The sequence below is a fragment of the Pleuronectes platessa genome, chromosome 18 (assembly GCF_947347685.1).
Source record: "Pleuronectes platessa chromosome 18, fPlePla1.1, whole genome shotgun sequence".
NCBI lineage: Eukaryota > Metazoa > Chordata > Actinopteri > Pleuronectiformes > Pleuronectidae > Pleuronectes > Pleuronectes platessa.
This window is the reverse complement of record NC_070643.1, coordinates 1,954,035-1,979,329: the sequence shown is the minus strand read 5'-3', so window position 1 is coordinate 1,979,329 and position 25,295 is coordinate 1,954,035. Positions and strand designations below refer to the sequence as shown.

The window sequence follows — 25,295 nt, the reverse complement described above, 5'->3', positions numbered from 1 at the left end:
CAAGTCTGTGTTGTCTGTGTATGTGTGCAAAGCTTTAAACACATGGTTGCTTATCAGGCCTTAACATGTGACATAACTCAACAGCATTATAGAAAATGTAGGATCTTAGTTATAACAAATCTCATTTTAGACTTGTCACTTGTAGGTCTCTTAACTCAATTGAGGTGCTTCATTAAAATAATTTTAAAAGCATCTCAAAACCCCATAAGATTTTAATGAAATGCATTATATTATATATAAATACAAAAACCAAAACCAACCATTTCACTTATTAGTTCAAACATTGGTTAAGAGGGATTTTTTTATGTATTTTGACTTGCCTGGTGTCTGCACACTTTTCTGAAAGGCAAAAGATAAAAAGAGACACATTTAGTTTGAATCACAATTCATCTTGAAATTCTTGGGCATAAAGTCTTTTGTTGGGAAGCAGGCAAACAAATCTTACTGTGATTCCAAGGAGTCTCTTTGGAGTGATAGCCTAGAAAGATAAAATGAAAGAAATCAATGTATTGCTTTGAATGTGACAGTTGGATGCATCTGTCTAAAAAGTTTATATTATTTTCCACCACCTGAAGCTCTGTAGAATATATGCAGTGCGAACTGTCTGCATGCTACAGGGTTCATACACATTTTGACCAATGGCTTTCCATGACTTTTCAATAACTTTAAACAAAATTTCCATGACCAAACATTTTGTGAAATCTCGGTGCATATATGAACAAGTGACAAAATGTAGGATTTAAACTAACAATGACAATTCCAAAGCATACAGTATACCTTAAATGACAAATGAATGAGAGACAGTAGTTTGATTAAAAGTACATGTACTTTTCCATTTTTATCTAAGTATGGTTAAATCTACACTTGCCTGGCATAGTGCATTATCCCGCCTGCTTCTCGACCAATCTTTTCAGTTATTATGAGATAGTATCTCTGCTTACATTTTGAGAGTATGTATTATATAAAACTCAGCGTAAATGAACGAATAGAAAATATGAATATAACAAATTTCCATGACTGCTCCAAAACTTGGGATAAAAAAAACATCAGCACTTCAAGCACTTTTTTGGGGGAAATAAACATTTTACAATTCCATGACTTTTCCAGGTTTTTCATGACAGTAGGAACACAGATGCTAGCTGAGCACATGTCGCCTTGCCTGCAGAAGACTTGCCTGATCTGAAACAATTCATACCAACATACACAAATTATGTGCTTCATGAATGCGTCTCCAGTGGAGGTACCTTTGATTTGCTGGGTTTCTTCTTCTTGTCACTGCAAACATCTTGTTTCTGCACCTGAAAGTGTCAGACAATGTGTAAGATTGTCACTTATCAGTAATTAAAAACAGTTTATAACAGTCCAATGACAAAACATTCATTTTGGTATCCAAAATATATTTTACATGGTAAAAATATACAAACAGGTAAAAAGCTAGTATATGGAGTTCCAAAGTAACTGTGCATTCGAGCACTTATGACCCATCAAAGACTTCTACGTTGATAAAAAGTTGAAACATCATGGAAGCATTTAAAACTGATTGCCAAAATAAAAAATGTAAATTATCGGATCAACGTGGATGAACTTTCAATGCACCCAGGTAAAGACTTCCCAATTGAGGAAAAGCTAAGCTTTTTCATGTCAAAGTTGCTCAAGTAAGCAAATTAAGATGCATATCAAGACCTTACGAAGGAGAACATGACATAGCTATGGGATGTGCCAACAGTTAAAATAGGTTTTTGTCTGGAGCTCAATTCAGAACACAATTCAGATTATTAAAATTACTTACCAGGCAATAGACCTGAATATCAATGGCAAAGTCACTGGAGACATCAGATCTGAAAGTGAAGAGGGAGAGCAGTATTTTCTGTCAATATTCAACAATCATATTCTATATCATGAGCATAGGGTCTGATTAGAAGGTGCATTAGAAATGAGAACATCATATCAAATGTGATGAGATTGTCATCTAAGTCACAAGTATGAACAAACACAATGTGCTGAAATTGATTAATAATGTGAATAGTTATAATCTGTCATGTCTCTATTAAACATGGCCAGAGAGTTTGACTTGCATGTTGAACTTTGTAGGGAAGGAGAGGGTGTCTCCACTGAGGCCACGGTGTGTGCTGGCCAGCGGAGTAGCCACAGTGTTCTCTGCTCCAGCCCGAATCATGATGAAGAAAGAATGTTTGGTTGACTCTAAAATAATCAAAAGAGAGAATCATGTCAATGAAGAGCTTTACAATAAATACACAACAATGAGTTTGGTTCGTTGAATTGTTTTTACAGGGGCCATGCACAAGATAACCACTGATCCAGAGTTAGAAACATAGCGAATTTGTATCTTTGATCCTAGACTGGTGCTGTCACCTTTTATTTGAAAATTTTATTCAAACATAAACTACAAGTAGTTGGCCTCCTTATCCAGAAGAGGGCGATCCCTTTCAGCTTGTGTCATGTCAAAGGTTATAAGGTGATAACTGAACTGAGCGCTGAGTACTTTATATTACAGAATTGTGACCATGTACTTTTTGAGTGTACCTGGCTTGTTGGCAATGGAGCAAACAAAGTCTGCCTTAAGAGGCAGACGTAACTCCTGTAGGTTGATGGAGCCTCTGGAGGCAGACGTGCTGGAGGATTCTGGGGCAGCAGGGGTCTTTTTCTGTCCGGCTACACCTCCTTTCAGACGGTCCAGCTCTGCTATCAGCGCACCCCTCCTCTCCACTGAGTCAAAAGGTAAGAAAGTCAGCTTCACGGCATGTGTCTTGTTTCGTTGTGCATTCATTCTATCAAACTATCATCTTGTCTGTTTTTTTCCAGGGTATGTGGGAACCCTGTATACATTTAATGTGCCTACATCTGTTGCTTTTTCCATACATCTATTGTATGGATGAACTCACTTGCCACCAGCACCATCCTCTCTGCCTCAGCCTCCACCTGGGATCCTTTTCCGTGCTCCTCATCTGTGCAGCAGTTGAGTGCTTGACTGGCCTGATGAATAACTGTCTGCTGCATGTTCATCTCATTCGTCAAAATCTAGAGACACGTAAACATGGTGATTATCCATCACACAGAGTCCAAGAGCAAAGAAGGATGATCTATTTAAAACATGTTTCTGAAATACTCTACAGCTAAAACAGAGTTGTTTCCCCCCCCCCCATGCACAAAAATCAATCTTAACTGCATGGCATTTTTGAATGAAAGGTGACTGTAATTAGTCCAAACCTTCATTTTCTGTTTGATACTGGAGAGAGCAGATCCTCTGGGCTCTTCTGCTCTGTGAGAAACATCCTCTTTTCTAACAATGACCTGCTTCACATGTGGTCTCCCCGTCTCCTTTACTCTGGTGGACCTGTATGCACTAATGCTAAAGTGAAAAAAAACAAATGTACATATTAAGATCAAAATGGTCTGTAACAATAGGAACAGGCAACTTAAATATGCATCCGAGTAAGATGTTGGAGAATTCACCTATATGGTAGCTTTTGGTCTTCATCTGAGGCCTCCACACTGTCTGAGGAGCCAGTCCGTATTATATTAGTCCTCTGAAACTTGCTAGGTTTGGAGTCACTCAGTGGAGACTTCACAATGAATGAACTGGCTGGAGTTGACGTCTGCACAAAGACCATTTCATTTTTTTTAGTTAATTTACCTCTTTCACAAAAAAAAAAATCTTTCATCACATCTTTGGTAGTAAGATGCAAGGTTTGGACTGACCATCATTTTCCTCTCTGGACTCTTCACCACAGCAGCCACAGTCTCTGACAGTGGGGTGAGGAGGGACATGGAGGAGATATTCAAAGCGTCTTCCTCCTCCTCCTCCGTCTCCTCACTCTGATCCAGAACTCCATCAAACAGCTCGTTGATAACTGCAGAGTTGATGGACTGGTCCACGTTCATCTCTCTCTCCGTGACCACTTCCTCTTTTTCTGCTGTTTCATCAGTTGCTTTCTCTTCAGTAGGAACAATCCTTAGAGGGCTGGATGTTATTGCTGGAGGCGAGACCGCCAACACAGGACCTGCTGTTTGACAGTTTGTTACACACCTATAAAAAGGTATCTACACATATTTACACTTTATTGTTTAACCATTATTCTCAAAAAGGCTGTTACATTAAAAGCTAAACATAGTAAGTAAGTAACTAAAATAAGTGCCACAGTGCCAACCAGATCTGTTTTTTCTTCTTAATGAAATTAGTTTGTGTTGGAGTCTGATGAAGCTATGAATAGCTAATATATATAAACTAAGAAAAATAACTTGACTGTATGTTGTAAATACAAACAGTCTATGTTAAAGATGGCTGGAGTTGGTAGCTAAATCTGAGCATTAGTTAGATTGACCTGGAGACAGAAAGTGTATGAGCTAAATCAAGGGAAATTGTTTGGTTGTTTGTAATTTAAAAGACATTTTTAATAAAAACATGCAAACAATTTTTTTTAATTCTAATATTCTTATTCAATTCTTGTACTGTTTGAAGAACATGTTTTTTAACCTCTCAGAAATATTTAGCAATTTGAGGTTTTTTCTACGTTAAGATTATTTTACAGTTTCTGATTGTTCGTTAGTTTCAACTTTTGGCCTGGATCTACCGTGGGGGTGTGGCATCAACTGAGAAGAGTGTAGGATTGTGAGTCACAGAAGGGCCTTCCTCAATCAAAGATCCTTATGGAAACATAATTACTGCAAGAAGTGTAACACTTTTTATACAACATATAGCTGTATAAGAACTGGCAATATTGACAAAGTTGCACTCATCAAGCTTTTTTAGACAACATGTGGCACCAATTACAGTACAGGAGCAATAAGTTATGCAATTTTGTGCAGTTCAATAGCCACACCAAGAATTTATTTTTCCTCTTCCACATGTGACTGGATGCAGTGTAAGGAATATACTCTTGGAAATCGTGTAATCTTAAGGATAATTCACCGGTATCAGTTATTTTACTCCTTTATCATGCGAGTGTTTAAATATGTTGAGTCATACTTCTTGCAGTACCCACATTTCCTGAAGGCAATATGACTGAGGAATCTCCAGCTTCCTTTGTTTTACTGTCATTCCTGATTCCACAAACTTGTCAGCTGATGCCACCCGCCCCATACTAGACACAGGCCAAACATTTTATACAGAAAAAAAAATTTGAATCGGAAAAAATAATGTGACATGAAATTGAGGAAAATAAGTTCTCTGGGTTAAAATATAAAATCTTCATCTGAAAAAAAATAAAAATAATTCCAGCTTAAATCAAGAATATTAATTCCCTACAATTATATTTGATCGAAAACACAGCTGTATTCGTCAAAAGGTTTGAGATTAAACTTGAACTTTCCTCTTCAAATAAACATTTTTTAAGTTAAAGCTGGCCCGCGTTTGGCTCTATAAAAGCGTAATGAATCAAATAAAGGCTTCTGCTACATGAACACTTGAACATCAATATAAAAAATGTCAAATCAACAATCTGTAATATCACAAAGTACCTGCAGGAGTGCGTGAGGTAGGTGCACCTGGTTTCTCAGTAGAGATGGATGGTGTGGATTCATCCTGTGGCTCACATGGGGCAACTTCGCTCTCTACTGGTGTGACAAGCTGTTCCTAAGAAGCATATTACACATAAAACATGTGTGGTAGTATGTGATATGAAAACTATTACTTAGTGAGATGTCAAACAGAGCAGCTTTGTCTTTTCTCTGTCAGATATAGGTTTTTCCACCAACCTTAATATCTGTGATTTTCTTGGTTTCTGTTGCCTCATCTTTGTTTTTCCACATGTTGTTCCCATTCTGGAAGCGACTGCGAATCTTAGCCAGCTCAGATTCACGCTCCTGAAAAGTAGGGGATTTTTTTTTAATCCCTTTTTGTTATCATAATGTTACAAAGGATCAGAATAATAAGATGATTGACCCACCATTCTCTGTTTCTGGGTAAGATCAGCAGTGGTTGTGTTTGCAGCCTGGGAAGCTTTGAGTCTATCCTGTACCAGTCTGGTGTTTGGTGTGACTGAAGGAGTTACAGTGGGAGTCTTGGCCTGGATAGTGCCGCCTGCTGGAGAACTCTGGTTGTTACGCTGCTGGCACTTCTCTCCAAAGCGCTCCAGGAAGGATTTTACAACTATAGGAAATGGAAAGCATTAATTTCTTTCACATTTGTAAGAACCTTACCACAACCACAATAATAAAATAAAATTGTATTTGTATAGCGTCAAATCATAACATATATAATCTGCAGGCACTTTACATTAAAAAGGTCTGTAATAATTATATTGTGAAATAAAAATAAAAAATACAAGGTCTCCTATAAATACAAGATTTGGATAGTTATAATCCTATTTGGTCATAAAAATTGAAGCTAAAAACAGTATAGATCAAATCTGCCCTCGGCTAATTATCCTTGGATGATTTTAACCTTACCAGGACCTCCAGGAGTGGTCTTTTCCTGGGTAGCAGAGGGGCCAACAATGGCAGGCTTGGCACGGAGCTCTTGCTTTTGGGGGCTGGCAGTGAGGTTGAGGGCTTTGGAAGGGACCTGATTCTTCAGAGGGCTTGGAGGCACAGATGCTGTGGAGGAGGGGCCGGCCTTCTGGGGACTGGACGGGAAGGCCGTCCTGTGGTTGTTGCTCTTCTGAGGACTAGAGATGGAGGTCATACCCTGGTTGGAACTTTTTGGAGGACTAGTCACTGAATGGAGTGCTGGTCTGGCAGCAGGGATGTCAGCTTCCTGAGGGCTTGGTGGAAAAACTCGGCTAGCCTTGACAGGAGCATACACAGCCTGCTGCGAAAAAAAACATTCAGTTAGGTCTCTATTGCATATAGTGTTTCACATCCTGCTGATGTTGTCAGACTAACAGGATATTCAGACATAAAACAATGGGCTGCTCTGGCGCTGGGCAGTATTAATTCAGGGATGAGTGAGACAGTGGGAAACATGAAAACTGTTTGAGTAGACGATTTGTGAGTTGGAAAGCTCATCAACATTACATACAGTGAGACTTTATACCATAATTATGGATGTAGGTGAAACATCCACAAACACAAAGAAAAAAACATGTTTCTGGATAAAAACAAGTATATTCTCAGGGTCTTTATAATAAATCTGAGAGTCACAGACAGTTTTAAACATACTGGTCATCAATAAATGTCTGAAAGAAACAATTATGCTGAAGAATGAGATGATTACGGGTCAGCCCACCTGATTATAGCTGGATGTAGACTTGCTGCTTGCAGCTGAATAACCTTGGTTGGCACTTGGTTTTGGGCTTGCAGCCACTGTGGCATCTCTGACAGCTAACTTGGGAGCAGCTTTGCCCAGCTTTTCTTCTGTATTCTCTTTGGGGATATTAGCATGGCTTAGGTCGTCTTCCCAGGATCCAATGGTGGCAGCGAGATTGGCCAATCTGCCTCTCCTCCCTACTGGAGTTCCTGTGGAAGCGGATGGGACGGCAGCTGGTGGGTCCTCGGTTGGTCTCTTCGGCAGGGACAGAGGAGTACAGTCTGGAAGTTCATCAGAGGTGCCTTAGAGGAAATATATGTTCCATTTAGACAACGACAAATTATATGAGCAGGTGTTTGACTGAAATGGCATGATCATACCAGACAATTAGAATTTGCCAACTTTGAGCTACTGATACATCAAGGTAACAGCACCCAGTCTAGTCTTGAAATCACAAAAACTAACGTAGAGCATTTTTCTTTTCACGCATTGGTGCCATTTCTTTCTTTGACACTTAATAATTGCTGGGTGGCCAATGGTGAAGGACCCACTGAAGAAAGACCGGTCAACTCACTCAGTTAAATCATTTAGATTTTTAAAGGACAAAGCACAAGTCCTTAAATTCTATACTGGGTGTTTTGTTATTTAGATCATATCTTTAAATACTGACCACTTCATTCAAATTTTGTTTCTAAGGTGTAACAAATCAAACAGAATTATCTTGGGGAGCAATTAAAATGTTCTTACTATTGCCATCCCAAAACTTTCTTTGCTCAGCTAGGATCTGTAGACGTGACTTCATGCCAGCAACGCATCGACCTGAATCTCCCACCAGGTTCTCCTTGGACCTCTGGGGGGCCAGACTAGCAACCACCATCTCTGTTTTTTTGCAGCTTTGATTTTGTGGGGCAGTGGTGACGGCCATCTTTTCTGGCTCTGGCTGTACAGTTTTCAGCTGCCCTAGCTGAGGCTGAACATCAGGTTGGTTAGCAGTCCTCTCCAGGGAGGAAGATTGTCTGCAGCCTGACACAACTGGAGGTTTCTTGTCTGTGGGAGGATCAGAAAGAATCTGGGCCACAGGTCGCATCATCAGCGGCTCTTGGTTCTCCTCACCAGCTTCAGGATGGACATTTTCCCCTGAACACAGGCGCTTGGACGGAGAGGGCTTGCTGGATGGCTGTGGAGCTGGAAGACGTGGTAGAAAATATGAACAAAGATCAAAAATAAAAAGGAAATGTCTCAGAGCAAAGAAAGACATTAAACATAGTCCTACCTTTATCAGTGGCTGGCTCACTGATCACACTGTTGGAGTCGGCCAATGGCTCTCTGGGCCTTTTTACCATCGGTCTGTTTGCTGCATTTGGTCTATCTGCCATTTTCTTCTGCAGGTTCTCTCTGCGAGCCCGAGTCCGCTCCAAAAGTTTCTGTTTTGACAAAACAGAGTTTAAGTGTTTAGATTTTTTTTTTAATCAAAAACACCATCACAAGGTAAAGGCTAAAAACGTACCAGAAATTTGACAGTCTGAACATCAACCAATTTAATTTCCACAAACAGATTACTTATAGTAGGTTGTTTGTATTGAGTTGCATTATATTGTTTGATAATTGTTGATTTTTGCAATTATCCTCGTAAAGAGCGTCAATGTGATCAAACCATGGGGTTTCCTCACAGTCTGTAGTGCATCCTTGTTTCTAAGGAGTGCTCTCGGGGCAAGTGATATTTAGAGTAATTCAGAGTAACTGCTCTTGTTCTGCATAAAAAGCCAAATGTGAAGCTTTAACAGCGAGTGTGCATGAAAACTTAAGGCTTTTGTTGTTCCTCGAAGCAACAGTTCACCACTTTGCAAAATGTGGGCAGATCTTAACTACTCTAATGCCTGTCTGTTAAAGCTGGTTTTGTACATAATGAGAAAATTTGAGAGCAATCATGGTTCACTGTGGTATTATCCCACCAATACCAGTGCAACACTAATTTCTGGAGCTAGATTACCCACATACAGAGTATTAAACTTTTTTTAATTTAAAATTTGCAGTGACACTGGGCTATTCACACCTGTAGTAGTTTTTCGTGAAAACAGGGTGGCTTCTAAATCTTGATAATTTGGGAGCTACGCATGAAGTAGAGCCTGGTAAGAGCATCAGCATTAGAACAAATGTTGACCAAAATGAAAAACTTATTTATCCAGACCACAATGTGGAAAAAGCTGCTTGGTGTAGTCACAGTTTATCTAACTGAGCCTTCTCCAGTAATGCTGTTTACAATGCTTTCAATACTATCTACAGCACAGGTAGCAGCGACGAGTCAAGCTGGGTCATCATACCTCACAATAAGCTGCTAATTACTTAAAGAAACCAAGGCTGTAAATAACAACAAACCTGTCATTTTGCCTTTTTAATTAAACTATAGCATATAGTGTGTATAAATATATGTATATTAAAAGAGAAATGTGTATGGTGGGCAAACATGTTTGGTCCCTTCAATTAAAATTGACCCATTGGCCCTTCTACAGCTCCCTTATTGACATCTCATACAAACTGACTCAGACCTCTTTATGGACAGTCCCCCTCCACCAGAGATGAAAAGGCTTCTGTTTGCATGTCCGTTATTTTTTCATGAGTGACATTCCCTTCGTTGGGCCTCAGACACAGCCTTTCACAGTCTGATTTACTGTGCTGTGCAAGCTCCAACACATTCCTGCTGCTGCACTGCGCCGCCCATAAACTGACTCCAGGCACTGCGGAAAACCTGACGTCTCATTATGCTGCGTTCCTCAAGAATGAGCCACTCCTGCTTGTGGTCCCTGGATTTGAAATTTCGAACGGTACTGGCCAGGACAAATGACTAACTGACAGCAATTGTAATCAGATATCCAAGTTTTAGCTTGCAATGAGTTCTGCTGAGAGTTGGATGTTTTCCAGTTATGACACATTCCACTACCATATAAGGTGACCAAGTATTTCCATTCAAATAACTTTGGCTGTCTTGTGTTCTTGGTTGAGTAGACTTATGTGGTGAATTTATATGGATCCTACAAAACTATCTAAGAAGCCATTCAAACGGCAGTTCGTCAAAATTACTTAACATATGGTCAAAACTACTAAACTTTCGAAGCTTGGGGCATCTTAGATGTTATTTTAAATAGATTTCTGGCTGATAACGATGGACAAGACAAAGAAAACATGTGACACGTTATCATAGCCATTATTTCCAGGTATTACAATGGAATCCTGCATGGTAGCGTTAGCTTACGTTTGAATGCTACCGAGAACAACAACGCCATCTTCTGTCGTTAATAGTACGTGTCTAATAACGACGGTAGTTATGTTAATTCTTAGCATTAGCAGGCAACACAGACGCTGCCATTTCGACTCCACCTTAAGTCAGCCAGACATGAGCTCTGAGCTAACGCTTGACTTAGCTCACGGACTCACCTCAGTAAAAGGATCCATTTTCGGAGATTTATCTTGTGTTGAGCAGAAATTCAACCGCGATGTATTTCAAAAGTCTTGTCCACCTGTATGTGTAACCACAGGACGAGCTGAGGCGACTCTCAGCTTCTCTTCTCTTCTTTTCTCTTCTCTTCTTTTCTCTTCTCTTCTTTTCTCTTCTCTCGCTTCGTCTTCTCTTCTCTCGCTCTAAACAATATCTGTTCAAATTTGAATTGCCGCGCTGAGCCTACTGCGCAGACTCCGACCGTTGAGCAAGACGCTTGAGGACCAATCAGAATTAGCGAGCCAAGCTTTCCGCTCGTCAGCCAATCACAGCCATGGAAGTGGCGTGTGAAAGGAAGAGGGTCACTTTAAAACACTTCCCTCTGACACATGATTCAAGTGCAGAAAACAAACAGTTACAATGGATGATCTGTTGGTCCGATTATTATCTTATTATCATATAACCCGTGATGTCAATTTTAAAAGAAACAAAAAAAAAAAAAAAAAAAACAAGAAACACATTTTAACAATTCTAAACATTTCTCATTCTTAAAACGGCCCCATTTTAGTTGCATATAAAGTCCTCTTTCCATTTTCTCTATTTAAAGATAGTCTATTATAAGCTCACCATGTGGCTAATTAACATTTATCTCAACATGACATCATATACCATGTTCACATCCCGATCATCATGAAAGTGTGGTCATATATGAATTAATGAATATGTCCCCTACTGTCTTTCCAGGCCAGAATTCAGTCTTTGAGCATCTGTCAGGAGCTTTTGGGGAGGAGGGACCCCAGCCTCAATTTGTATGTGATGGTCAGTGCCCATCCACCAGCTTCCCAAGGCCAGTGGCCCATCCAACCTGATTGGCGCCTCTGCATGGAGTGCAGGGAAATGCAGAAAGTGTTGTGACCAGCCGTCACAATAGTTTATTTCCCAGCTACCTCATGTGACCTCTACCTCCTCAGTAAGGTGTCTTTCGCCTGGCCAGGAGAATCTAGGATTATATTTGTGGTGGGGAAGACCCTCCAGGGGAAGGCAACAGTTCTGCTATGCTGCTGACCAGTGGGAGATTTAAGACTGTTACCCTGACCCCAAACGCCACATGGGCTTTATCCCACATATACTTTTTTTAAATAATTTGCATGTTGCACAATAAAATACGAAAGCATTGAAATAAAGGCTAATAAAAATATGCTTTACTACTATATGTGACACTTGTGGTCCTCCATATGGCCTCCCCTCCTGTTATTTGAGATCCAAATACAAAACAGTCATACATTTGGATAAAGTTTGAATGCCACTCGTATAGGAAGCTGAAACAAATGAGTCACCAAAAAAAATTACGGATATAGAGCTCTTAAAACAGGGCATATGTATGGTAATTTTATATGAATATAGCCCTATGCTTGTCCCAGCAGTGTATAGCCTTAACAAAGTAATGGATGGTCTTCCAAAACTGGTAAATTCTTGTGTTAGAGCAACAAGGCACTTGCCACATATGACACCAAACAAGAATAAATTAAAAACAAAGAAAGTATGATTCATAAAAACATTAAAGAAATCCACAAGACACTTATATAATATTTAATTAGATAACAATTTCAAATAAAATCTACAATTATTATCGCTTCTTTTTAGAGAAGAATAGAGACATAATACAACAATTATACATGCATGTGCAATAACAATCACACACACTCTTATTAGTTAAAGTTGTTAAAAATACCTTTGAATGTATATCATTTTGTATTGTATTTGACTTTTTTTACAGTAAGCTGTTTCTACCTTGCTATTATTTGAAAGTTACTATTGCACGGCTGAGCTGACCAGCTTCTTCTTGTCCAACATCATTGTACAGTTGACCCTGTGTTAATTTGAATATGACAAATAAAACTAGAATGTTAACGGTTGGGCCGTTAATAGTTGGGAGGAGCAACCATCATAAAGAAAACTACAATCATGGCGTCTAATATAGGAACAATGACTGAGTATGATCAGAAGTAGGATTCAATTTAATCCACTTGAAATATGTGTATGTATGTGTGTATGTCTGTATGCATGTATCTTAGACCATTTAAGACCATGCAAGGATCTCTTTTGTCTAAATGGTCTTAACTGTTCCTATTCACAGAAGGACTTCATTTCCCATCAGCGTCTGTGAGGGTTGCGTAGGCAACAGCGGAACCATGGAAACAGAGCAGTAAGTGCAGAGACAGCTCTGATCTTTCAGTCGTCCGTCGGACTGGATGAACAGTGTCAGCTCAGTCCTTCGCCGATGACATGTTTCACCAATTTATTTCTACGTGTCGATATACCTAGTTTCGACGGGCAACACGCTTCCATCGTTGAATTTCTCTTTGGTCGTTATTATCCGGCTAATTTAGCTAGTTCAACTTTGCTAAGTAACGTTATTATTCTTCAAACAGCGCTGCTAAGGTTGAGCCTGACGGAGGATGCTGGAGTCAATAAAAGTAACAGGTAATGTTTGTTTGTTTGCTTCTCTGGTTTTTCCTCTGACTGTAGCTGCTCTGCTTAACGGATTAACAACATATCAGGAGCATTAACGTTAACTACTGAATCATATCAGTTTGGTTAAACTTGCGATGTGCGCGTAGACTATCACATCAGCTATGAGCTGAGTGATCGGTTGCCCATCTGATGTATTAGATAACTATTTGATTGGGTGGCTGAGCACAGCAAAGACTCAGAGTCGGACTCTCCCTCAGCTCTTCCACTCATGTCATCTCTGTGCTGCTGTGCTCATTACTGGATACTGCCTCAGTGCTCCTGTCCGATGTGAGGCTGCTCTCAGCCTGAGGATGTGCAGGTTTCCTCAGTAGAGCTCTCACGACTCTTGTACTGTAACAACTAGTCTCTGGAGATATGATGATAGGAATATTCTCTGTGACAGCAGTATACTGACTTGTGATACAGACTAAACACAAGTCCAGGATAAGTCAACTTAGGTCTGTTTGAGTAAAATCGCATCATTAAGCTTGAACCAAAATAGGGAGAGAGACTGTTTATCATACTCATCATAAGTTCTTGTATCCGTATCTTTTATCACCTTTTTTTAGCTTGGCACTGGAATAATCTAATTATTTCCTGGCTTGATAAGAGGATTAATCTATCTAGCTATCCATAAAAGGTCTGCATGTGAAGGTGAATCTGAAGTAATACACACTGTCCTCACCTAATGGTTTCTCATGTTATTCATTTCAGAAAAACTTCACTGGCCAGAAGTAGAAATGTCCAAAAAGTACATTTTAAACTCTACTGACAAGGTACTGAGTCCAAGCCATGTAAACCTGGATAAGATGTCATCCAGTGTCCTTAAAGACCTCTTCAGTACTGGCTCCAGCAGCTCATGCATACGGCTGCAGGCGGAGGAGGAAGAGTGGGAGAGCCCAAAACAGTATCTGTACAAGAAGCCAAAAACATCAGTGAAATGTGCTACCACACTTGGTAAAAGGAACCATCCAGGCATGGGTTTTAAAAAGGTGCATGCTCAAGAAGGTTGCGGTAAACCTGCACAGACAAGTTGTGTCATCTCAGGTTCCAACTCCAGTTTTTCTAAACCAACACGGAGTATCGCAGTAGTGGGCAGCACTATGAGCCTCACCCCTCGTACAGTCCCAAAACTCAGGAAGATGTGCCTCCCCAATTCGCTTCGCACCAAACCTCGATCACTGCATAAAGCAGCTTTTGCGGGGGAAGTGGAAAATGCCAAGAAAATCTGCATCCTTACAGCAATCAAGCCTTCTAATGTGGAGAAAGAGAAGGTCAAGTTTTTTAAGTCTGACTTCAACTACAATCCCCAGTTTGAGTATAGCAACCCCATCTCTCCGCTTGTCTTGGCACGGCATAATAATTCCTCAGATCGCTTCCTGACACAGGTAAGGAGGTTCCACCACATGTGTTTTAGAACAATTACATTTTTCAGTGTGGTTCACTTGTTTTTCACATAGTTAAGAGCAAAACCATCTGCAACTAGAAATAGTACTCAGTAAAGCTGAAACCTCTGAATGTGGTCTGATCATTCGGATCTCCTGATCCAGATCTCCAGAGCTGTCAACCTGTGATTGGGTTAGCCGCAACAGATATCAGGGTTGAACAAGCCTTTGTCGCTTGATTGTATAATAAAACGAAAGGGAAGTTGCCTGCTTGCATGGCGAAAAAATGAGAGTGCAAGAATTTCCTGACCAGAAGCAGTGACAGGTCATTAACCTAATCTACAACAATGTCCATAGTGCATGATATTGGTGCTGGATACAGCCATCAAAGAGACCTGCTGCTGGAGCTATTGAATGACAAATTAGAGAATTAGAATTAGAATGAATTGGCTCTGATTAATTAGTTCAGGAAACAAATGTGAAAGCCTTTTCGTCTCAAATCACCATTTACAACATGACTACATGTTCCATGAACAATATTTAAGTTGTAGAAGAAACACGATACTCTCAAAAACATATTTTGTACTTTCAGAATTAAACATTGGGTTCACCCCACTAATGTATTTTGTTTGTATAGTAAAACTGTCTGGTAGTGTTGAATTGCAAGCTTTCTCAACAATACCATTGTGTGAGCTGAACAGGAAATGTGTGAGTAAGCTGAACAGGGAATGCAGTAAGACAATCTTGTAGAGGATGATCGTCTTCTTCTGTCTGCCCTAGTTTGTCATGTTTTCTTCCTCTGTGCTGAATTCTGAAAGTGAACTGTCACTTTAATCCCATTTGTCTTATAGTATGATATATATTGTATGTGTAATAATAATACAAATAATTGTAATGATCGTATTCTATGCAAAGCCAAAATATATTTTTACAGAATCACAACTTCCAAATCATAAAAGATTTAATTAGTGTCTTAGACTTCTGAAATTCTAGGCAATCAGATAAACATATAATTTTATTGCCATTATTCATAATGGATAAATTCTCCAAATCCCTTTGCCAGGTTTCTATCACAAACAAAAAAGTATTTTTAGATGGAATAATGTCAGCTACGGAGAGTGCATCTACCAGCACCACCCTGAGAGCTGTAAAGACCTTGCTCTTTTCCCGAAAGAAACAAGGAGAAATGTGAAAAGTTTATGGAGGGGAAATTAAGGGCTGGAGACAGGAAAATATGACGTATCCAACCATAGAGGGTGGTCATTCCATGAATGGGCAGGAAAAGCCAAGAGTCATTAGAAACGTTTGGGGGACATTTATCAGGCACCATTTTCTCAACAGTTCTCTGAGTCCATCTTCACCTGGATTCTAGCCTTTCCTCCTCTCTTCAACTAATGGAAATAAAGCACAATGATCCACCATAGATGAGGTGATATATAGATGAGTCTGGTGATCGCACATGTGAGCAGCAAGTTCATCATTAACATACAATAAAGCGAAGCAACACAGGATACATCAGACAAACCGAGACTGGCAGGCAGCAGTTAAATCTAAACACTGGCACCATCTTGAACTAAAGATGGTGGATCCTGATCGGGGTGGCTGCGGATCATGGATTAGATTAGAACAAGACTGCTTGATATATAATATGTCTACTCATATACTCTACCATTACTGACAATAATGCATCAATTAATTTACCTTCAATTATGGTACAAACTGTTTATTCTAATCAAGGCTGTGAATACTTTGGATTGGTGGATGGATATGAGAGCTCCTTTAGCTGGAGAAAGTAGTTATCCAACAAGAAGATACAAGTTTTAATTAGCAGATCCAGACTAATAAATTGGCCATGCTGATGAATTTATTGATATGATCCCAGTAAATTGATTCTTGTAGTGGGGTATTTATTGGTTAGTTACTTTTTTTTTTGTGAAAAATAAAGGCCAAACAGTGTCTCCATTACATAGTTGGAGCATCATAGAGCACTGATAATACAGATCAATGATACAGACTCTCAAAGATATACTGTATATTAATATTGGACTCAAGATCCACTGTTGGTCAGGCTCAAATTATTATGCTCAAGGAGAAGGTTAATCAGGGAATCATCATTTTAACAGTTACAAAAAAAACTGTAACTTTTAATAAGAACAAGCATAACAATAGAGACAGGGATTGGACTGTGAACAACTGTAATACCTATGGAAGCTTCAATGGATGAGCCCTATGAGACAAATTTTGATTTGTGAATGGGCTATACAAATATAATTTTATTTGATCTGATTGATAATGATATACCAGTTAGGACCTACACATGTCTTAATTGGCATGTAGAAAAATCACAGTGACTAATTATTTCTTCTCTGTTTAACTTTGTTTTAGTGATTTTTTTGCAGTTGTCTTTAACTTCCACTTTGGATCACCACAGTGAAAAATACTGCATGTTCTAAGCATCAGTAATAGGTCATTAGTCATGACAGCTTGTACATAATGAGTTTCTCATCTTTTACAGGCAGTCCACATCATGGAGCTTGCGCTGCAGCGATATGGCAGCTATGAGAAGTTTGAGCAGGTCACTGGGGGTAATCTCCTCACCAAGAGTCGCATCTGGCACAATGTCAAGAAATACATGGAGAAGGAAGGCTGCGTGGGGGAGGTGAGAAGATACATGATTTGGGTATAAGAAGAAAGAGAGTGTTTGCAGCATAATCTCATGTTATTGTGGCTTTGATTATTTTCAGTGTGGTTTAAAATACAGTAAAAGGTTAAAGAGAAGATGATGTGGAGCCTGGTGTATTACTGTGGCCTCTGCAGTCTGTGTCATGGTGGATTTGTAAATCATCATCACACGGCAGCAGACAAGAGGGCATCAAAATTAATGTGCTTCAGGGAAAAGTGAGACATGGTAAAAGCCGCCTCACACTCAGGTCATCAAAACCAGTTTGCTTTTGTGTTTATGTAACTAACAACCAACGTTACATCACCAAGTTAACAATGTTTCACTGAACATATAACATTATAGGGTCACACACGTCTGGGGATACGTGACAAATTCCTTTTAGGTTCAAACAGACCAGACAGCAGAAAGAAAATTCAAGTGAGTGAAAGAAAAAACCTAAGTGTATGTGACAAAAACAGATATATTTCAATGCATTCAAATATGTTTATTTTACAGAGTAATTTGTATTTCAACTTTTGGATTGTGGTCAACCAAGGACAGAGTCTTATATAATTAGATAAAGCTGGGTCCTATACAGGCTTCCTTTGTTTGGGTGTTTTGTCTCATCTTTCTCTCTTTCCTTTGCCCTTTCCTCTCATTGTGTCCTCTCCGCTCTCTCCTAATATGCCCTCCCATGAGCTCTGTCTTCCATCCCTAGACCCTCCTTCCTCTTTGTCTGTGGAGATAAACAAACACACACTCAATTAGTTATTTTACAATAATAATAATAATAATGGCTTGCATTTATATAGCACCTTTATCAGGACCCAAGGACACTTTACATATGTCTGTGAGTACAAAACAAAAGAGAAAAGAAGAAGTGATACGGATGCTCCGTCACCCCCTCTCCTAAATATCTGCAAATTACCAAGCTGTTGGATTAGATAACCACAGCGACATTTTAGGACGAGAAACACTTACCGATTAGAGCTTACTGCTACGTCTAACTGAATACCCAGTATCAAAAGTGACATTGTCAAATGTCTTGCATAACAAATAATATTGATATTTCTTATGTCTCCGCGCCGACGACATCTAGTGGCCATCAGGTCATACGTACATCTGTCTGTCCCATTCTTGTGAAAGCTACATCTCAAGAACCCCTTGAGGGAACTTCTTCAAATTCAGTTAGACTTAAAGAAGAACAGATTAGATTTTGGTGGTCTAAGGTCAAGGTCACTGTGGCCTCACAAAGCATAGTTTTTCCTTGTGAGGTAATATATATCTCCTTTCACATTTGGGACACATATTCTCTTGGACTCAAAGATTAAATGATTTGATTTTAATGCCTGGAGTTTGATGGTCAAGGTCACAATAACCTCATATCCCCTTGAATGTGATATAACAGGACTGCCCGTACGGGATTTATTCTGGCCCAATTCACTTTGACTCATGGATGACCTGATTATAATTAGAAGGTCAAAGGTCACTGTGACCTCTGAAACACACATTTTGCCTTGTGAATGATATACAATCAAGAACATCTCAAGGAAATTCTTACAAATTTGGCATGCGTGTTCACTTGGACACACTCATTAACTGATTCAATTTCAGTGGTCAAGGGTAAAGGTCAGAGTGACCGTATATGAATCAGAAAGAAACTGCAATGATATGAGGAGGCATACAACAACAGTGCGGTAATTGTAGTTGTTGCTAACACAAGTGGGTGTCAGTTTGATAAACCTAATAGACATTGATAGACATATATTTGTGTTTCTAATCCATTAATTACAATATAATTCAGTAATATAAGATTATGTACCTCTGTTACCACTCACTAATGGAAACAGTTGCCATTTAACAGTAATTTTGTTGAGCCTTGGTTCTAATTAAAATAGTTCTCTAATGTAGATGTTCTATCTCTGTTGTGTTGATAGATAGTTGTCCAGGTGACAGATGACCTCCTGTCGAGAGCCTCCATGACAGTCGTGAACAGCAGACCTACACTTACCATCAACATTTCCACTGCGCGGGAGCACTGGCTGGAGGGCATGCTGAGGCATGAGATTGGTGGGTACAATAGTTTATGCAAGAATTTGATTTTGTTCTTTTTTATTTATCCATTTAGGTCACCAGCTAAATGGAAATTATTTAAATTTGAATGTATTGCAGTTAATCAAAGGATAACCTCCCTAATCACAGGTCTGATTTGCGCCATCCAGTCGTTATTGATATATTGAGCCAATATATCAGCAGATCATGGCAAAGATCTAATTGATTTTTGCTACTAATAAAGTTGGCTTGAATTTGAACTTGAATATATATGTATAAATTGTCCTTATCCTGTTCCATCAGGGACACATTATTTCCGTGGAATCAACAACTGCCACCAGCCATGGAGCAGCAGTGTGGGAAGGAAAAAGCACAACTTGAAGCCCCTGAATCCAACAGAGGAGGGCCTGGCCAGCATCCACAGTGTGCTGTTCAGGAAAGACCCCACTCTGTGGCGTGCTGCCCTTCTATACTACACTGTCTACCAGGCCAGCCATATGTCCTTGTCTAAGCTCTTCCACAACCTGGGACGCTTCGTCCAGGACCCCAACACCCGTTGGGACTATTGTGTCAGGGCCAAGAGAGGCCAGACCGATACAGCACAGCCAGGTAAATCACTGAGTAGTTACTGGGATTGATGCATCTAATGTTGGGCTTGATTACATTTCGAATGCAGATTCACACAACGTTCACACGTGATTTATTCAAAATAACCTTTAAAATATTGATACTAACCTTTTAAAATGTATATTTGTCATCTTCACACTTCATTCATTTCTCACATTGCAGGGTGCTTCAGTAAAGACCAGGTCTACCTTGATGGCATCCTGAAGATCCTGAGATACAGACACAAGATCAACTTCCCGCTGCTGATGGCTCTAGGAAAGGTGAGGCATCTCAATTATCTCTGTTAATGATTGTGGGTGATCGGTGGATGCTGCTCCTTGATGATTTGTCTTTTTTTTGGTGCTGGTTCGGAGCCGGTTCAACTTGCATCCAGCTTTTTTTCCGACAGGCTAGAGCCGCCTTGGAGCCACATCATGTGTTAACTTGTACATCACTGTCTACGTTTTTATGCCTCAACTGTATAAATGAACCCACAGACTGGCACTTATTACATTATTTAATATTTAATTATATTAAAAAACATGTATCCATTGATTCAGTCTAACCTCATTCCCCTCGCTCTCTTGCTTGCGCTGACATACACACGCACACACACACAGACTTAGCTGACGTCTCTGACCCGCTACAGTTTAAACATTGATTTGTTTGACGTTACTGTCACATTATCAACCCTGATCTCTACATAATGATCGACACTCGATTTCTTTATTTGGTCATATTTTTTGGTGGTCATTTCAGCTGGACAAGTCTGGGATACTGACATGCTTTCCACTACTACATGAACCATTTCAATGGTGCACTCAGTTTGAAGGAACATGTCATGTCCTGTAGGCATTCACAGCTCAAGGAGTGCCTAGACATTCTGCAAAGGAAAATCATTCCACCCGCTTTTATCCATGATCTCAGTCTTTCTGTCAGAACCCACAGTTCATGATAATAAGTACAAGCTAGGGTTTAGATTTGCTGGAACATCAGAATTCAGATTAATTTCCTTCTTCACCATGACAGTCTGCAACATTGGCATAACTGCTGACACATCACCAATCTGTTTATATCACAATATCTGACCCTTTCTTTTTTTTTTAAGATTAAGATGCATTTATTAGTCCCAAACACATGCACAGACATGCAAAGGCACACTCATGCAGGTAGGGAAATTTAATCTCTGCTTTTGACCCATCTGGTGCAGTACACACAGAGCAGTGAGCGACCATGTACGGCGCTCGGGGAGCAGATGTTGGGGGAGTAAGGTGCCTTGCTCAGGGGCACTAGACAGGGTAGGGAGACTCTTGGATTTTTGGACAGATATATCCAGGTTCGTCTTTTGTTGTCTCTCTGTGGAATCGAACCAGAGACCTTCTCTGCCCATAGTCCAAGTCAGGGCCGGGTCTAGGCAGGGGCAAGAGGGGGCCTGGCCCCCTCAAATAAATGTTGTGCCCCCTCAAACTAAATAGGGTTAGGGTTAGGCACAATGCCCCCTCAAGATTTGTGGCTGCCCCCTCATACATGCCTGTCTAGACCCGGCCCTGGTCCAAGTTTCTGCCACTAGACCACCGCCTCTCCTGAGCAAGATCCATAAGCTTTGTTTTACAACACCAGTGGTTTGAGCATTTAAGACACAAAATATTCTTCAACAAATAATTACAATATACAAAAACCTGGATTCTGACATTGAAATTATTTTGTTCATCCATTTAAAAGGTTTCTTAATCCATTGCCTTTGTTTTTCTGTGAGCTCAGGTGTCATTCGAAGATCTGGACCGCCTGAAAGCAGTGGCTCAGATGGAGAACATCCGCATCCCTCACTTCATGCAGGACCAGGCGAGGTATGCTGATCAACTGACCAAAATCATGACGGTCAACCAGCTGACTGATGAGGAGCTCAAGACTATCATCTGAGCCTGTTTCATTTTGCCTGCACAATCCTGATCAGGCCTGAATAAATGCTGCCAACTGCTTTCAGCTGTCGCCTGCATGCCCCTAAAACCACATGCACATGGTGCATTGTAGAAGTGTGTGACTTGATCTGGATGCTATATTGTATGTACTGCAGGCCTTTGTTAGATTCTCTCATAATTAAACATAGGTTTTTAACCAATAATTCATCCACTGGTGCAGTAGATCACCCAATCATTACAGTGGGTTGTGTTTAGGGCTGAATGAAATTCAGGAATGTGAACATTGTATATATAAAATTGCAAATACAATACCTGTATTACTTCATTCATACAAAAAAACAAAACATTTTACTTTACTTTCTATGAAATTACCAGCCAACTATGATTCTTTCTTGACGGTTTCTGATGCTCCATTTGGTTTGTGTCAGTAGCCACAGTAGTAGTTTACAAACTACTTTTTATTTTATATAAAGACCCTAAATATGAGCTTAGCTGATCCTTGGTTTTTGGGCTGGTTAATAATTTTTCAGAACTAGTTTGTAAGACATGCTGTCTGATAACACCAGAAATCAAAGGCAGTGTGGTCTTTCCTGAAAAGCCTGTTGTCATAAAGCTGGCATAAGACCCAGTTGAGCAACAAATTCACAAAGAGGGTGAGAGAGAGGGAGGTGTGTTGCCTGACTGCCTCCTCACATGCTTTCCAAAAGCTATCCAAACATCCAGCAGTTTAAAATGAGTATTAAACCCAAATTCCGCTTAAATGGATATTTGATATTCTAATACACACAACAATTATACATCACATGAACAGGGGAATCCCTCAGTTGTGACTTGCAAGTGCTTTGTGGTGGAATATGTATATTATGGTGAGATTGTTTGTTATTTAATTGTGGGTGCCTAGTGGTGCAGCCACCACTTGGCAGTGCATTGCATGGCGCGTTGCCACTACATATGTTGTAACTACATATTACTATTCGGTGGTGTTTCTTATTCTTAGTTCCGCTGCCAAAAAGTTCGGCGCTCTTCTCATCCAACAAATTTTGTCGCACATTCACGAGACCTATAATTAAACCTGCGGAATTACGTCAAATGGTGTGCTATTACTTTTATAAGAATTCCAACAGTTCGCTCAAAAGATCGAGATAACGCAACCGAAAACGACGAATGGGACTCAAGGTCTCTCTATCAAAAGAGCGAGAGGCTGAAAAACTGTGTTTGAAGGGCCTTCTTTCGTCACTAAAACTGCTCTCAAATCCCCAAACGGAGGTCCTCAGACAGGATTTTTTGATATTTTATGTCGTGAGAATGTTTCCTTCGCACACATGTCACTCTCAAATCTCTCGGACCTATGCTTATATCCGCCACGAGAAATCAAGGAATTTCCCATTCCGGATCCTTCTCCCAATAATATATCTGGTTGTAGTGTCAAGCCTTGTGATTCTCAAAATGTTTTCATTTTCCAGATAGGACTTATAGTTTTTGAGTAACAAGTATTTGTTTGATGACGGCGTTAGAGTGTGGAAAAATTTCTCTTCCATTTAAACTAATGATAATTTTAGGAGAATTTATGAAATGAGAAGTACGTTTCTAAACTGCTCACATGGCCTCATTTTTCTCTGCTCTAAACAATAACATAGATATGTACTTGTTTGCCAAGCTTTCTGATTCTCACGGTGTTTTCATTTCTCGGATAGGAGCTATAGATTTTGAATTGCAGCATTTTGTTCGGGACCTTCTCCCCAGGTCCAATCTGTCACTGTCTCTGTGTCACAGGTGCGTCGTTAGTGAAGTTACACACGCTGATGAGGGGGGCCAGAGGGGGAAAGGGGGACAGTGGATTCTTTAAATATACACTTCAAAGGTGTTGATAAGCTTTGTAGGTGGTGTAGTGAGCAGAGCAGAGGTATAGACACCCAGAGGTGGTGAGTTAAAATCCTGGTGAGGGCAGGAGTCAAACATTGTTTTTCAGAAGGGGACTATTGAACTCTTTAAATATACAACCCTCAATGATTTGAACAACAATGTGATTGGCCCTTCATCAGATTCATGTATTAGTGTGTATGGAGTGATAGGGATAGCGCCACCTAGTGGTCGGTGTTAAAATGAAGTTGTATTAATCGACCCCAAATCGCACACACTTCATCAGATTCCTGACCTGAACAGATATATTAGTGTGTATGCAGTGATATTGATAGCGCCACCTAGTGGTCAGTGTCCCTCTTTCCAAAAAACAGAAAGTCTCATTTCGAGCCGGCAAAATCCTAGGCACCCATTTAGAAATTTCTCGGCAGGAGGAATTTTCTAGTATGTTTTGGGATTTCCAATCTCAAGTTTCTTGCTATTTCTTGGCCAAAATATACCAACACATATACCAATAAAAGGCTGTCACTCTTTTGTTTTCCAAATTTAAACCACCCTTAAAACATGGTTAATAACACAGCCCATGTCTTTTCTAGTTTGTTTGTTCTAGGGCCAGAGGTTTCACAGGGAGTGACTCACATGCACTAACACACGTGCATATGAACATGCTCCTGGAGCAGCCACTAATTCAAACAACAGAGACGCTTACGAAAGAAGAAGTTTGACTTTTCTCTGCTCAGGTTACCATTACTCCTTTGTTTCTTTCAAGATAGACTAGTTATATGTTCTTTAAAATTTTGTAACCATAACACCATAGATGATTTTTTTTTTTTTCTGGTTCGAAAGGTAGTTTTAAATAGTTCAAATAGTTTTATTTGAAGAAAACAGATTGTTCAAATTCCAAGTTTAAAGAAATAACAACCTTATAATATAAATGTATCTGTCTTCATCAATGATAAGCTAATAAGACTTGATGTGACAATGTATATCTGCTGTAATTTTAATACTGTCCCCAAGCTTTTTAACCTGACAGTGAAATCCTAAATAGCTGAATGCTTAAATGTGTGTGGACTCTGGTGTGTGAATATGGTAAAATGTGACATATGAAACATCCATGAGTTTTAGCTTTATATAACACTAAGATATGGATTATTTGTCTCTCCTGCAAGTGTACTTACCTACAGTAGTGTTCTGTATCTATCTCTGGGGTGAAGATGAACACTTTCTTGTACTTAGTTTTCTGTTGTAGTGTATGTAGTGTTGGGATTTAAAACTGACATTTGTTGCTCGAGAGAATAACGGTGAAAACAGGGTGATGCAGCACTGTCACATGCAGGATTGCTTATTAAAGCAGAACCTGTCGAGCACCGTTCTTGTGAAACTTTGTGTGACGATTTGAAGATGTGTTCAGTGAAGCCCTAGTTGTCTAATTGCACTGACTTGAAGCCCTGTTAGAATATTTGCACTTTCTTACCTTGGATCTACTTGTTCAACCGCACTGACGTATGCAGCTACAGACTGATCTGTTTGATGCCTTCTGGATTTACTGTAATACCCGAAGTGTAATCATTTTATGTTGCTAATACCTAGGATGACCTGATGCAAGGAGCATGTATGAAGCTCTTTAAGACCTCTTAAATGGTACAGTTTAATAACA

General features: G+C 39.7%; 2 protein-coding genes across 6 annotated transcripts in view; one reads left to right on the top strand and one right to left on the bottom strand.

Annotated features, from left to right (window-relative positions):
• The window catches only part of anln (anillin, actin binding protein), a 14,877-nt gene extending 4,026 nt beyond the window's left edge, over positions 1-10,851 (bottom strand). The window contains exons 1-18 of one of the 4 annotated variants that reach the window (XM_053446208.1): positions 10,640-10,851; positions 8,481-8,631; positions 7,955-8,392; positions 7,187-7,509; positions 6,409-6,769; positions 5,907-6,109; positions 5,716-5,823; positions 5,479-5,593; positions 3,721-4,025; positions 3,475-3,617; positions 3,229-3,370; positions 2,904-3,039; positions 2,545-2,727; positions 2,076-2,202; positions 1,790-1,838; positions 1,245-1,298; positions 446-478; positions 321-339 (exon numbers count right to left, since the gene is read on the bottom strand). In XM_053446208.1, coding sequence (XP_053302183.1) covers positions 321-339; positions 446-478; positions 1,245-1,298; positions 1,790-1,838; positions 2,076-2,202; positions 2,545-2,727; positions 2,904-3,039; positions 3,229-3,370; positions 3,475-3,617; positions 3,721-4,025; positions 5,479-5,593; positions 5,716-5,823; positions 5,907-6,109; positions 6,409-6,769; positions 7,187-7,509; positions 7,955-8,392; positions 8,481-8,631; positions 10,640-10,657 — 2,908 coding nt within the window. In that variant the 5' untranslated portion in view covers positions 10,658-10,851. The remainder of the gene's footprint in view (positions 1-320; positions 340-445; positions 479-1,244; positions 1,299-1,789; positions 1,839-2,075; positions 2,203-2,544; positions 2,728-2,903; positions 3,040-3,228; positions 3,371-3,474; positions 3,618-3,720; positions 4,026-5,478; positions 5,594-5,715; positions 5,824-5,906; positions 6,110-6,408; positions 6,770-7,186; positions 7,510-7,954; positions 8,393-8,480; positions 8,632-10,639) is intronic. The other 3 variants (XM_053446209.1, XM_053446210.1, XM_053446211.1) reach the window with 3 other exon arrangements.
• LOC128461341 (putative tyrosine carboxypeptidase MATCAP2) lies at positions 3,727-25,295 on the top strand. 2 transcript variants are annotated; one of them, XM_053446212.1, is made up of 9 exons: positions 3,727-4,058; positions 12,778-12,846; positions 13,073-13,124; positions 13,869-14,542; positions 17,055-17,198; positions 19,139-19,271; positions 19,557-19,862; positions 20,043-20,140; positions 21,621-25,295. In XM_053446212.1, exons 3-9 carry the CDS (start codon positions 13,100-13,102, stop codon positions 21,777-21,779), a joined length of 1,539 nt encoding a protein of 512 aa, XP_053302187.1. In that variant the 5' UTR covers positions 3,727-4,058; positions 12,778-12,846; positions 13,073-13,099; the 3' UTR covers positions 21,780-25,295. The 2 variants fall into 2 exon arrangements, with proteins under 2 accessions (XP_053302187.1, XP_053302188.1); XM_053446213.1 differs by lacking the exons at positions 3,727-4,058; positions 13,869-14,542 and having other exon boundaries at positions 12,831-13,124.